Here is a 14,514-nt window from a genome sequence, read left to right as displayed (position 1 = left end):
GTGTGTGTGTGTGTGTGTGTGTGTGTGTGTGTGTGTGTGTGTGTGTGTGTGTGTGTGTGTATGTGTGTACCGTGTGCAGAGCATTATGTAGAAAACGAGACGATGAATCCCGTTGAATTCAATTGCATTTATTGTTTTGTTGAATGTCTCAAGGATGAAGCCCACACAATTAATTTTTTTTTAAATTATTATTAATCGTAAATAACTTTTATGGAGGAAGCTCCTTGCCAATGTCTTGGCAGCGGTTTTAAAATACTATTATAACAGAAATACCTTAATAAAAAAATAAAAATTAATGACATACTTTTTTTTCTAAAATCGTTATACCCTGGTACTTGAATGGCTTACTAAACTCAATAAATTCGGCTCTTTCTGGATTAATAGTTAAAGGTGCTACGATCATATCCGCTTTCTCATATACTATTTCAGCTATAAGTCCAGTCCACTCTTTTTTCGTTGAACCTGAAAAAAATATCATAGTTTTAATGATCTATTTTTATTTGAAAGATAAGAAGGATATGGCAAAGCCTACCCAAAAATAAAAATTTTCAGTTAAGTTTTTTTTTGAAACTCCGAATGAATATTTTTTTAAAAGTTTAAATGGTATAACGTTTTTTCAGATCCAAAGTTTCAAAACATAGGATTTTATTTGTTTATGTTGGCTTCACCATCTCATTATGAAGCTTTATTTACATATTATACAAGTATAATTTCGTAGAAATATCATCGTAGAATTTTTAGACGTTTCTTGTGCCTAGTATTTTTGCAGATTTCCAGTGTAGTTGTACGTAATTAGTGTGAATTTCGTAAGACTGTGATGAAAATTAAAAAAATTATGACGAAAAAACACAATTTTCAAAATTGGTATTATTCCAAATCTTACAAAAAGCCTTGCTGATGCGTTTGATCGATTTCCCGAGCATTCAGTCGACTTTCAGCTCGCACAGAATACTCGTGCTACCTTCTCGCGCTATGCGACTCAATCACGTCGCTGGGTTTGATGTGAAGACGAGGATTCAGAAGGCCATTAGGTGGTTGGTGTTTCACCATTCATCAAACCTCAATCAGCAACACACACTTCGTCAACATCGTGAGTCACTTCAAGCGAACACACACACACACACACACACACACACACACACACACACTTCGCCAGGTGGAGTCAGCCCACCGACGAGCCTGCCTGCGTGTGATCAGTGGCCGGCCGCATGTTTCTTACGAGGCGACACACGTCCTTGCCGGCATACTTCCACTGGCTCTCCTCGCGGACGAGCGAACGCGGCTCTACGGCTGCCGCCGAGAGGACGCAAAGGACGATGAACGCTAGGCAACGATAAGCAAACGGCAGGAAGCATGGGACCAGTCGACGAAGGCCCGATGGACGCACCGACTGATCCCAAATATCAGAGTGTGGATCGAGAGGAGGCGTGGAGAGTATAACTACCACCTCACGCAGCTCTTGTCCGGGCATGGCTTCTTTAAACACCATAATCAACGCTAAGATCATAATCAAAGCGCTCAATGCCCGGTTTACCCCTCATCCATCGAGAACAGGGAGCATGTATTCTATCACTGCCCGAAGTTCAGCGAAGAAAAAGAGAGGCTACAGGCCCTGCTCCACGAGGTCATGACGCTGGAAAACCACCAGGCTCATGTTCGCGAGCGAGCCGAACCGGTGGAAATCATGCCGGAGTTCGGAAGGGCCACTGGTGCAAGGGTTTACCCTGCCCACGTCCTCTCCATAAAACAAAAACACACACGCACACTCTAGAATAATGGCCTCCTTGGCTCAGTGGGTATAGTTTATAGTTCTTGCCATCTGATACAAGGATGTGCCGGAGGGTGTGGGTTCGATTCCAACTGGACGAATATTCGAGGGTGTTTTTTTTCACCTAGTGTGATCAAACCCAGACCTGAAGTAGAGCGGGTACCACTCAAAAATAAGACCCGGGCTAAGTCATCAACCTTCGGAGTCGGTAAAAAAACCCCGATCACTGTGCGAGCTGGAAGCGAAGAGGATAACCATGAGTAGGAGTCCGAGACAAAGGCAAGAGAGCATCAACCTCAGAGCCGGAGATTGCGGCATTCCTGTATCTGGTACCTTGGCGAACACATCGATGCCAAACTATGATTTGATCAAAATTTGAAAATCTTCAGTGACAAAGCCCCTCGAGTCGCAAGTTCGTCGAGGAGCAGTCAACGCAGTCTCTAAGTTAATGACGTTGACTCGATTCTACTTTACGGGGGTCTGACGTGGAAGGATTCTGTGAGGATGCAAAGATACATCCATCAGGCAGCGTCAATCCACCGACGTACAATCTGTGGTTTTCGCAGCATTTCTCACAAGGCTGTAAGTGTTCTCGCCAGCGCTCCTCCGCTGGCCCTTCACATAAATGAGAGCTCGAGGCTTTATGCGTGTCTTTGCGAGGACCTATGCCACAGGGGAGGAACATTCCAAAATACTGGAGAAATGGGAGGCTTAGTGGGCGTGCACAAAAAAAGGGCCAGTGATCATAATCATGATAAGGGTCAGTGAAGATAATCATAACAGCAATACAGAGTGCATTGATTTCAAAACAAGTGAATAATCTAAAGCACAAGACTCAAACAGCAAATCTTTTGAATGTTTTAAATGTGGAATAAAGGTTACAAGAATAAGCAGACTGTCATGGAACATCTTGTGCGAAGTACACTAAGGGCTGTAAAAACACAAACGGTTGCAAAATTTGTAAGAAAAAATGTCACTTTGCCAAGGAATGTACTAAAAAAGATTGAAGTCATGATGACAAATCAGATGGAAAGAACCTAAGCAACAAAAGTAGACATACCTGAATTTCTGTAAATCTGTCTGCTCAAAATGTGTGCAATAAAATGTCAGTAGATTTCAAAAATAGCTGGTATCAATACTGTGGTGGTATAGAGCTCATGAGTTATTGTAGGATGTGGTTCAGCCACTATGTTAAATTGCGAAGCCCATGAATGATCAGAGTAGTTGATGGAGGATCTACTTGAAAGCGTATAATGGTCATGTATGGAATAAAATAATATTGAAAAATGTGTTATACACTCCAAAAATTCTATTTAACCTTTTTTCTGGGAGCACCATATTAGACAAAGATTACAAGAAATCAGCTGATGCTACAATGTCACTATATAAAAATGATCAAGGCTATGTCACAGTGAGAGCATTGATAGAAAGTAAATTCTACAAAATAGATTTTCAACAAGAAGTGACAGATTAGCGTTTAGTCAGTGTATTCATTAGACAATCGCATGGAAAATTCACTCATCAAAATGTAAGACCCGTCAAAAACATTTTGAACAGAAATGGCATTACAGTGATAAGTGGAATAACTATTTTTGTGAAGGATGTGTATTGTGGCAAGCAGTATAGAGTACTACATCCATTAAATAAAAAGACCACTGAAATCTTGGAATTGGTTCACGTTGACTTGGATGAGATGAATATACGTTTCTTGGGAGAAGCCAAATATTTTCTACTTTTCAAGGACGATTACTCTCATTATAAGTTTATTTTCTCAAAGAAAAGGAGCAGAAGCGCGTCTGAGATTATATGTAAAGCTTGTACAAAATCAATTTAACAAAATGATCAAAGTCTTGAGATCAGAGCCATTGGGCAGACGAAAATTTGTTTATAGAATTTTTTATCGAAGGAAAAATATGTATTGTCGAAAAGAAACCGAACACTTTCTCTCATCTCATCAAAGGGTATACGACAATTTTTCAACGATGATTAGCCTCTATCTATAGCGCTCAAGACTAGATCACAAGGAATGCAAGAGAAAAGGTAGGTTACATCTAAAGAAATGAGCGTATGGTTGTCTGGAATTATCATGTTATCAATCAATTTTTTGAAATGTAAGCTGTTGTCAATGTGCGATCGCAGTAACGGTATATTATTCTTAATAGTATCATAAATAGTCTTAGCTAAAAAATGTGTCGGACTGTTAATGGTAGAAATGATCAGTCGCAAGGGAACATCTTTTTTGTGTATTTTGGAGAGCCCGTAACATTTCGCAAGAGTAGTGTTAGTCAGAGTAAGTGCGTTTTTATGATATTTTATGCGAAGATATTGTTTCTCATTAAGGGCATTCAAGAATATCTGTACTCTTTTTCTCAATTTGTTACAGGGATTGGCTTTAATTTTGACATAAATGTTAGTATCAGATAATAAGGTCTTCATTTTTTTATTGTACTCATCTTTTAAGATGCAAACCGTCTTGTTGCTCTTGTCCGAATTAGTAAAAAGTATGTAAGGATTATCCTTGATGAAATGTTGAGTGCGTTTGACCTGGTCGATAAAAGTTTTCTGTGCTTGTGTAGTAGACTGTCCGTTATTTCCCGAATTGCTCCAATCCTGGCTCTCACCCCATGAAAGCTCATCATTTGGCTCACAATGAAAGAAAATCACTGTCCGACCGCGATTAATTAACTCTAGATAGTGCCACACGCGTCAGCTTTTTTCCATTTAAATAACATGGAGAAATTAAAAAAAAATGTAAATTGAAGTTTTAAACCACTTAAAATCGCTAAACCTTGGGATTAGCGACGGTTTTCACTCCCTGGTACACCCATAATGAGTAACCAATACTTACGGGAACCTTCCGAAAAGAATTTTGAATTTTGCACACACGATATACTCAAAAAATGAAGAAAAACAGCATATAAGCGTTGTTTTTCGATATTTTACAACAAAACTGAGCGTAAACGATTATCTTAGATATGTTACCGTCAAAGTAGAGATCAAGACCTTTAATTTGAGGGTAATAAAACCTATTTATGTTCATTAGAGCCAAAGTTACAGGCGTTTGAAGTTTCATTGAAAAATCAGGTATCGAATCTCGTCCGGCCGACCAAACGCGCGACTCGCGGCTCGCTGTAATCGCAACTCGTACAAATGACAATGTAATTAAACTAGAAAAATAATCAAACATGTGGTTTTTATGCGTTTTTTTCTCAGCTTTCACGTGGTGTAGTCGCATTTTTCAATAATTTTCATTTTCCTACGGAAAAATAGACTTGAATATTTATTTCCTATTTTTCCTAGTGAACATGTAAATTATCGAAAAATCCGACTACACCACGTGAAAGCTGAGAAAAAAACGCATAAAAACCACATGTTTGATTATTTTTCTAGTTTAATTACATTGTCATTTGTACGAGTTGCGATTACAGCGAGCCGCGAGTCACGCGTTTGGGCGGCCGGACGAGATTCGATACCTGATTTTTCAATGAAACTTCAAACGCCTGTAACTTTGGCTCTAATGAACGTAAATAGGTTTTATTACCCTCAAATTAAAGGTCTTGATCTCTACTTTGACGTTAACATATCTAAGATAATCGTTTACGCTCAGTTTTGTTGTAAAATATCGAAAAACAACGCTTATATGCTGTTTTTCTTCATTTTTTGAGTATATCGTGTGTGCAAAATTCAACATTCTTTTCGGAAGGTTCCCGTACAAGTACAAGATTATTTTGTACCTATTTTTTTCATTGCCAGATTTTTATTTATAATTTATAACATATTTTATTCCAGATATTTTGAATAGAATGAATAAAAATTCATTTATATATTTCTTACTTGTGTTCTGAAAACTGTAGCTTCCAAATTCTCCATCAGAAGAGAGATATAAGCTGTAGGTGAAATTGATCGTTTTAGATAATTCTCTTAGCAAATCTATACAGTACCCTCTACAACAGTTTTTTTCATTCTCATCTGTAAATAATAATTATTCAAGATTAGGAAAATGTAATTTTTAATACAATTTGTAATTATTTATGAGTATAATATAAGCATGCATTGCCATTAAAAATTGTAAGAAAAAAATACAGTGATGAGAAATTAAGTCGGAGCTCACAGTAAAATAGTTTTATAATTCCCGATTTTCTAATGACAAAACTTTCAGAAATATTTCTCTATATTCTCTCATAGTTTCATGTCACCGGCAGGATTACCTCGCCGGCGCTGCAGCTACTAAGCGGGCTTCGAAACAACTATTGAACGGTCTTTTCCAGGGCTAAATCTCGCTTCGCAAAACATATCAAGTCCACCTCGGACTTGTAAAACTACGCCTAAATTGTCTTTTTCAGGGCCATGGACGAACCGACGATTGGGTTTCAAAGTCTCAGATAAGACTTGATTAGCCAAGTAGCCAATTATACCAATATAAGCCAAGTAGTAAACTACTTAGCTGATACGCTTCAATCAGTTTGGACTCTTGTCCGAAAGACGTAGCTGATTAAGCTTCAGACGGTCTTTCTCAGGGCTACCCTGGGAGTTGATCATTTCTCCATCGGCCAAGAATTTCTTCATTCGGCTGATCAAATCATCAGACCTCCAGTGGCACTCGGAGGGCCCTCGTCAGGGCCACCATTGCGGTTTGGAACTGGAAACCCAGTTCCTCTCCACTTTTCCCCTCCACCGCTACACGACGCTGGATCTTTTATAATGGATAAAAGACGCCGGAGGGCCGCCCGGACATCATTCCTTTTAAGACTGCCGAGGCAGCACAGCCGTTGATGGTTCAACTAGCACTTTATTGAAACTTTTCGTTTGCGGACAAAGAATTTCTGTACGTATCGAAACTGCTCGTTTCTAGACAACCAACCCTGACTATTCCGTCCCACCAAAGTAGTTCACATCGTGTTCTTAGAAGATTTCCAATAAAATTACCAATCAAGTAAATAATCAATTACCTGATCACAACAACGCTTTATCCAAACATTTTTCTGACACGCTCACGAAATTAGATATTGTTTTCAACTGTGAATTTACCATCTGTTTCATGTGAATGAACTCAAGGAAATTTTCACGCGGAAGTGAAAATTGTAATATACAGTAAATTTAAATTTGTTAAAGACTTCATTAAAGTTCTTGTTATCTTGGACGTACACATTCACTATGACACTACTCATTTAAGTGAACGATTGCCAAGTGTTGTTTGTAGGTCTACCAAGCAACCCCAATCTTTCTGATAAAAAGATACCTAATGAAACCTCAGCTATTAATCTTTGTGATGCTCTAGATTGGGCTAACAAGGAGACCACATGAGATGCGGGTCACCAAATGTCCTGAAAATTTTTTTCTGGTCTGCTGGTACCTAATAATGAAGCCCCCTATGCTTAGTTTGATCCAATGGGCCTTAAGGCCCATTTTAAAAATCATTCTCTTATTTATTGAAAAATCTTTGTGATTTTCTAACTCGTAACAGGACATCTTAAACGAAAAATTGCATAATGCACAAGTCTTAGAATTAGTCAAAGAATAGATTTGAATTTTTTCAGAATTTTTGACACCTGCTATCACTTATTTTCAAAGGCCCAAATTTGACGTGCTTTTACGATTTTCTTAAGAACTTCAGAGACCTTCGAAAATAGGTGATAGCAGGTCTCAAAAATTCTGAAAAAATTCAAATCTATTCTTTGACTAATTCTAAGACTTGTGCATTATGCAATTTTTCGTTTAAGATGTCCTGTTACGAGTTAGAAAATCACAAAGATTTTTCAATAAATAAGAGAATGATTTTTAAAATGGGCCTTAAGGCCCATTGGATCAAACTAAGCATAGGGGGCTTCATTATTAGGTACCAGCAGACCAGAAAAAAATTTTCAGGACATTTGGTGACCCGCATCTCATGTGGTCTCCTTGTAAGAGGCTTCAATCGAAAAAATCAACGGTCAAAATTTATTAAAATTTGACAAGGAATTCAAAAAAAGTATTTTAAAACTTGTTTACGGGAACCTCCGGGTTCCAGAAACCTTTTTTGTTAAAAATAGCGTTTTTCGCCTTTAGACGCTATCACCTTAAATTAAAAAATATTTAAAAATTTGAGATCATTTATTTTGATGAAAAAAATTCGAAAAAATTTTTTTCAGATTTTTTGAGGCTCCGTATAGCCCTAAAAAATTATTTTCGTTAAGAAAAAATGATTTTCAGCTCTAGGCTTCAGCGGCATGAGTGAAAAATTCTGAAAAAATTCAAGGAATCATTTTTTGGTGTCAGAATGAAGAAAAAAAATATTCCGGTCTGAAAAGAAAATGATTTGAATTTTCAATGATTTTATCTAAAAGCCTGAAGCACTCAAAAAATTTGAAAAAATTCAAAGTTGTTTACATAGCTGAAAAGTACTTTCGTGAATTTTTCAGATTTTTCAATTACTTTAGGGCTTCAGAATAAATATAAATTGAAAATTGACGTTTATAGCGGGGGTGAGGGTAGGAGGGGGGAGGGGGTTTAAAATTTAAGTTTTGGGACCTTTTTTCAATGTACTATAACTTACCTATCGACAAACACAATCTCTCGTTAGCAATGTTTCTTTGCTTTACTAATTACACACCAATGTACTCGAAGGCACTTTCATATCAACACGCGATTCCCTCTCGCACAACTTACACGAAATACTCAATATTTCTCTCATACACAGCTATTTGCTATCGACAACACACTTGTCCTCTCGCGCTCGTAGTTCACTCATGAATACTTGTTCACTCCTTCGCTCTCACACATGGCGCGTTCTCGCCAGAAATAAAACCTACGACCTTTTGAGCTGTGTTGCCTTTGTGACTAGCACGTTAACCACTGAGCCAACGATCGCTCCTTGGTCCTAATGCGTTAACTTCTCTTACTGAAGGTAGTAGATATGTGTCAGTCAGATTAATAATCCATTTGTAATTGATATTATTGTTTGCTATCTCTGTTGTTACTAGTGAGCCTCGTAACTGAGACAATTTTTCATTTAAGTCTGGGAGTTATCATTTGAAATTCATGTCTATTTGTCGAGTTATAATACTTATAAAGGATTCCTTTCTTTATCCAGCCCATGTTTAAATTACCTCATAATTTGTTCAATCGTTTACATAAAATATTAAGATGTGTCCGAATGTTAGCAATCATCGCATCAAATAACCTGTAAGTATATTTCACATTCCTTTTTGGAAACCAACATTTGCAAGTCTCACTACGTAAATTCGCACATGAACGGATTCTACTCTCAACATTCGAAATTTTCCTGGGAGCGACATTCAGTCTCTTACATTGTACCAAAAAAATCTTTCTTGCGTTTGTTTATGTTAATCCTTTTTTTCGAGAGTAGAACTCGTTGTCACATAACAACTAAAATTACACATGTGTAACCCCTAGATATTAATTATGACTTCATTTATAATTGTTTCTATTGAGATGGATTTTAAATAAATGAGATAATTAAAAAAAATACCTTTCATTGATGAAGAATACTTGTAGTAGGGGCATAGTATCTCATCTTCTCGACACTCTCCTGACTTTTTTTTTCGAGCATAAACAAACGGCTTTTCTTCAATAGTTAATACCTTCAAGTGAGTAGGAATCAAAAAACCTTCTGGCTTATGTTTCAAATCTCCAGGCCATACGATATTAGAATCACTCATTAATAGTTTCATTTTTTTAACATCCTGAAAAATATTTTTAATTTTATTTTCGTAAAGGTCATGATAAAGCATTTAATAAATTTTTTCATTATAGAACTCATCGTTTTAATAATATTTTAAAAATTCGTATGATCTCTTTAGATTAATTTTTAGTTAATTATTTTTGTCCTATGGTTATAGAAAGTTTGAAAAGGTTTGTGGTAAACTAGTGACCAGACCTAGTGGACTTCATGTTTTTGGGGTTGCTGAATCCGAATCTGAGGTCAGTTTTTCAAGGTTGGCTCATTTTCAAAGTTATGTGAAGGTCAAATAAAGGAAAAGTGGTAAAAAAGCTGATAAAATTCACATCAGAGTTTTTGAGGATACTGAATCCAAATCTAAGGTCAGATGACCTTTATGAGGTCACCTTCAAGGTCATTTGGAGGTCAAACCAAGAGAATTCAATATAAATATCCGAAAAATATCATATTAATGTTTTGAGAGTCGCTGAAACTTAATCAGAAGTCATTTTCACTGTTTCCGACCTGTCAAGGTCATTGGAAGGTCAAATGAAGGGTTAGATCATAAAATAAGGTGAAAAAAATCTGAAAAAATTCACATGAGTTTTTGAGGATGCTGAATTCAAATCTGAAGTCAGATGACCTCTATGAAGTCATCTTCAAGGTCAATTGAAGGTGAAATTAATAGAAAGAAGTGAAAAATTCAGAAAATGTTCATAATTCTGGATGCATTTTTACTTTTTTTTGTAACGCATCTTTTTTCTTTAAATAATCGGCGTAATCGTTCCCGATTACGTTTTTTGCCTTTTCGACATTCATTACTCAGTCATTATGACCCAGTTGAAAAAAATTGCGTGGATGTCCACGTGGATCATACAAGGATTCCTCGAGAATCGGACATTGATTCCACGTGGACCGAACATGGATCATACACAGAGTCCACGTACGTAAGCATCGTGGATTTATGAGATATCCGCGTTTATTTTCGATGAACCCTCGAGGATGTTTCGAGCACGTGCTCGCGAACAAGTCCAAAATCCAGGAGGATTGAAAAAAAATCAATGTGGATCAGTTGAAAACTCGCGGTGATTGCATTTTTTCCACACCATGATCGATCCACACGGAATCCCTGTATAATCCACGTGGAGTCCCTGCATGATCCACGTGAAATCCCTTTACGATCCACGTAGATTACTAATCTTCGTGGATTTCCACGCGGATATTCATGCAATTATTTTTAACTAGGTATTTATTATTGATACCACTACTCCATAATGTTTATGTCTTGATGGAATCGTTCGAAGAAATGCAGTTTATAAGACATTACATTCCATTTTACCGAAATTTTTTATCATCGCTGATATTAAAATTTTGTAATCACCTAATCTGTTATTACCCCGAAAATTTTCTACAACTTTTTTAAGCTTACCAATACAGCTTTTTATATCGTAGTCATCTGAGTTGGAAAATTGTGAAATTTCTGCAATTTTCTTACTTTTCGGTTCATCAAATATGCCTTTTTAGATTTTGCATCAGATTTATAAGAAAACTTATAAGTCCCGTCCAGCGAAAAGTGAAAACGATAATAAGGAATATTAGATGAATTAATTATGATTGAATTAGGCTCAGGCCTAAGTTCATAGTTAATTAACAATTGTATCTCGGAGAAAGGTCTCAAACAGATTCAGCGTACGCACCCATCTCAACGAGGCGTGATCTAAATTTTTTCTCTCTCAATTCTCTCCAACTTACACTGCGACTCTTCACGTAGACGCAGATCCTTAAGTTGGGCTGAATTAACATGTCGATATAGATAATAAATGATTTTACTATTACATGATAATAAATATCTGATTCCCAATACTGATTTCCCTTTAACGCCAAAATTGGAAATAATATGTAAGCTTTACAGGCAAGGTCCAGCCCGAGGAGTACATTTGAGAAGGTACCTACAGACAACGTGACCAACTTCACAAGAATAACAATTAAGAAATACTAGGTATAAGAAAGTAAGTAGTGTTTACAAAGTCTATGTGCACAAAGCAAGTATGTTTCGAGTCCTGTTGCTCATCTTCAAGATATGATTCATATAAAAGATTTTGCGAATATCAGTAGAATGTGTAAATTAGATATTGAACCTTAATAGTAGCGTAAATTTATTACTAAATTATTTAAGGAAGAATAATGAGTGATTTACTATTATGTAGATATATTCAATAGAAATGGCTACAGGATTTATATATGAGTACTCTCGCCGATTGATTAAGGGTGTGTCGAAATATTAAGTGTGTGTTTTATTTCTTAAATTATAATTTCAAAAACTTGAACTTTTAGGCAAAAGTGACTTTTGCCTAGGCAAAAACCGCATTGCCTAAATAAGTATAGGAAATTCCTAAATTTCTTAGGCAAAGCCCGCAATGCCTAAGCAATTTTAGGCAAAAACCGCATTGCCTAAAAAATTTTAGGCATTACTGTAAACAATAACACGTTAGCATACGATTAGTCAGCATCTAAGCCGGACTTATTTGTTAGTTTTGTTTATAACCCAATATGGATACAAGCTTATACTCTCACTAGTTACTTAACTTAAAATGAAGTAAAAATAAAGATTGAAATCGATAATTGGAAAAATCAGTTTGTCGCCGAGGCTAACGAAAAAGAACATTATAAATGTTATAAATACCGACTTATCTCCAAGATCAAAACAGGTAGTAGCATTAAATACTAGTGTACCACTTGAAAATATCTTTGATATCATTCAAGCCGTGCAGTTAAACTTAAAAATGTGTGAAGTCTGTCACCAGAAAAAAATAAAGAGAAGAAGGGGGTTGTTATCCAAACCAATTTTCCATTCAGAAATGAATAGTAGATGCCAGGTGGACTTGATTGACTTTCAATCATCAAGTGTCGATGGGTTTAAGTTGATAATGGTATACCATGACCATTTGACGAAATTTGTAGTTCTGAATGCATTAAAAACAAAACTTTTGTATTCAAATAAATGCGCATTTTTTCACTTTACATTAATTTTTTACTTAAAATTATTAGCTCGCAGTAACGCCTAAAATTTTTTAGGCATTCCTAAGATTTAGGAAGTTCATATATCTCTGCGGTTTTTGCCTAAAATTTTAGGCATTTCTGTTTTTGCCTAGGCAAAAGTCACTTTTGCCTAAAAGCGGGGTTTGCCGGTAACATATATACCTTGTAAATACAAGGTATTTATATAATAAAATTTTTTTTTTTTTCAGTCATCGATTTTCCAGATTTTTTGGGGAGGCCAGAAATTGTCTATTTGACATCAGTTTTTCTCAGTAACTTTTTTATGAAAGTAGTTGTCTATTTTGATTTAAAAAAGAGTAGATTTGGTAATTTTACTGATATTTTAAAAATATTAAGTGAGGAGCTGCAGCTACTGAATACTCAAGTTTTTCAAATATATTAAACCTCCGAAACGATCCCTGTTGAAGCTAGCAATATGAATCATTTTATCTTTGCAAAAGGTATTTTATATTGCAACAATGAATTGGTTGAAAATGTTGCTTTAGCCGACGCGCTTTAACAGTTTTAAGGTTTTTTGATATCTTTAGAAAATTATTGTATTTTAGCGGCTCACAATTTTTTATTTATTTCGCTAAGTTTTGATGAATGTTTTGAAAAAACTACAGAGTCGATCACCAAAACGACTGTTTTTAGTAAGGCTATATATACACTCAAGATTATTAAAAAAAATCATAAATACAATGAAGGTGATGATTGCACCTTAGAAAACAATTAAAAATTAGCATGATAAATGCTGTTAATGTTACTCAGGACGTCGTAAAACTTAGCAAATAAAATATACTTACAGGTGAATACACATATTGTCCCACTGACTCAATTTTTCTAGGTGACTTAACATTGAGAATATCATATTCGGCATATATTCGGTCTCCATTGTCATCAAATGCTATTCGACCAGTCTGACCATAATCAATTTTTTGTTGTTTTATAAATCTACATAAATACAATGTTAGAGCGTGAATTCAAGTTTCATGTCATAAATTCTATTAATAATATAATTTTATTGATAATTGTAATTCAAGCAATAGTATAGCGCAAAAACCCACCCCGAGATAGCGGAGCCTGCAGGTACTCTTTCCACCAAATAACGTTTCGGAAAAATCCGATTGTACATTGTCGGGAATCAAACCTACGACCCCTTGGACGGTGTTGTCCCCGTGACCTGCACGCTTATTATTATTTCTCTGCTCTAAACCGCTATAGACGTATTTACGTATTGCTCTACAAGTATTGCTAATTTTACCTAGTTAAAATCGGAATAAAAATTTGGTTCTTGTTGTGATCTGTTACAAATAGTGTTCCCTATACGTTGAGTTTTTGAGTGCGCTGTGGTCTACGTACTTTTCCTGCAAATTTAATAAAAGAGTTTTGCTACCGAGAAGTGTGAAATTTGCTTAGTCAAAACTTGTTGACATTTGTGAAAGATTGATTGCCCGCCTAGCCAGTGTACATTGACGTCATTATCGACTTATTGTGTATTCATTGAATTCATCTTGAGCGTTATTTACTATGGACATCAGGAAATTTGAATCTTCGTCTGATTCTGACAAATTAATTGTTATCTTCAAGCTGCTAACTAGTAATAATGACACCACTCAAGCCTTATTATCGGAACTAAAATGCGTGAAATCGGAAGTCGCCAAGCAGAGTAAATGCATTGAGGAATTAGAAGCGGATAATGCCTTTCTGCATCGTGAGGTGCGCAGTCTAAAATCAATGCAGTACAACGATGCTTCGAGCACAGAATTGAAAATTTGTGGAATTCCATCTGTTTCATCAAAACAACCACACAAGATTGTTGATGCGGTCCTTGAACACCTAAATCTAAGCTCTATAAAAGGCGATGTTATCAAAACTCGTTTACTGTCAAAGTTGGATGACCAGAAAAATATGAGAAGAAAAGATCGCACTCATACCGCTGCTTTCAAGTCTACTGCAGTGCGAGACTTTGTGATTCAGACAAAGATAAAAAATGGCCAACTAAACTATGGAAAACTTTTCAAAGATGATTGCTCAGACTTGATAATGA

At 36.0% G+C, this 14,514-nt stretch overlaps 1 protein-coding gene across 1 annotated transcript in view; it reads right to left on the bottom strand.

Annotated features, from left to right (window-relative positions):
- The window catches only part of LOC106651280 (glutamate [NMDA] receptor subunit 1), a 90,099-nt gene that overhangs the window by 19,006 nt on the left and 56,579 nt on the right, over window positions 1-14,514 (bottom strand). Inside the window, exons 8-11 of the mRNA XM_023460334.1 lie at window positions 13,271-13,418; window positions 9,237-9,450; window positions 5,603-5,737; window positions 305-462 (exon numbers count right to left, since the gene is read on the bottom strand). Of these exons, the coding sequence (XP_023316102.1) occupies window positions 305-462; window positions 5,603-5,737; window positions 9,237-9,450; window positions 13,271-13,418 (655 nt within the window). The remainder of the gene's footprint in view (window positions 1-304; window positions 463-5,602; window positions 5,738-9,236; window positions 9,451-13,270; window positions 13,419-14,514) is intronic.

The sequence above is a fragment of the Trichogramma pretiosum genome, unplaced genomic scaffold (genome assembly GCF_000599845.2).
Source record: "Trichogramma pretiosum strain Unisexual culture from Peru unplaced genomic scaffold, Tpre_2.0 scaffold59, whole genome shotgun sequence".
Taxonomy (NCBI): Eukaryota; Metazoa; Arthropoda; class Insecta; order Hymenoptera; family Trichogrammatidae; genus Trichogramma; species Trichogramma pretiosum.
Note: the sequence above shows the minus strand (reverse complement) of the source record. Positions and strands in the feature narration are given on the sequence as shown.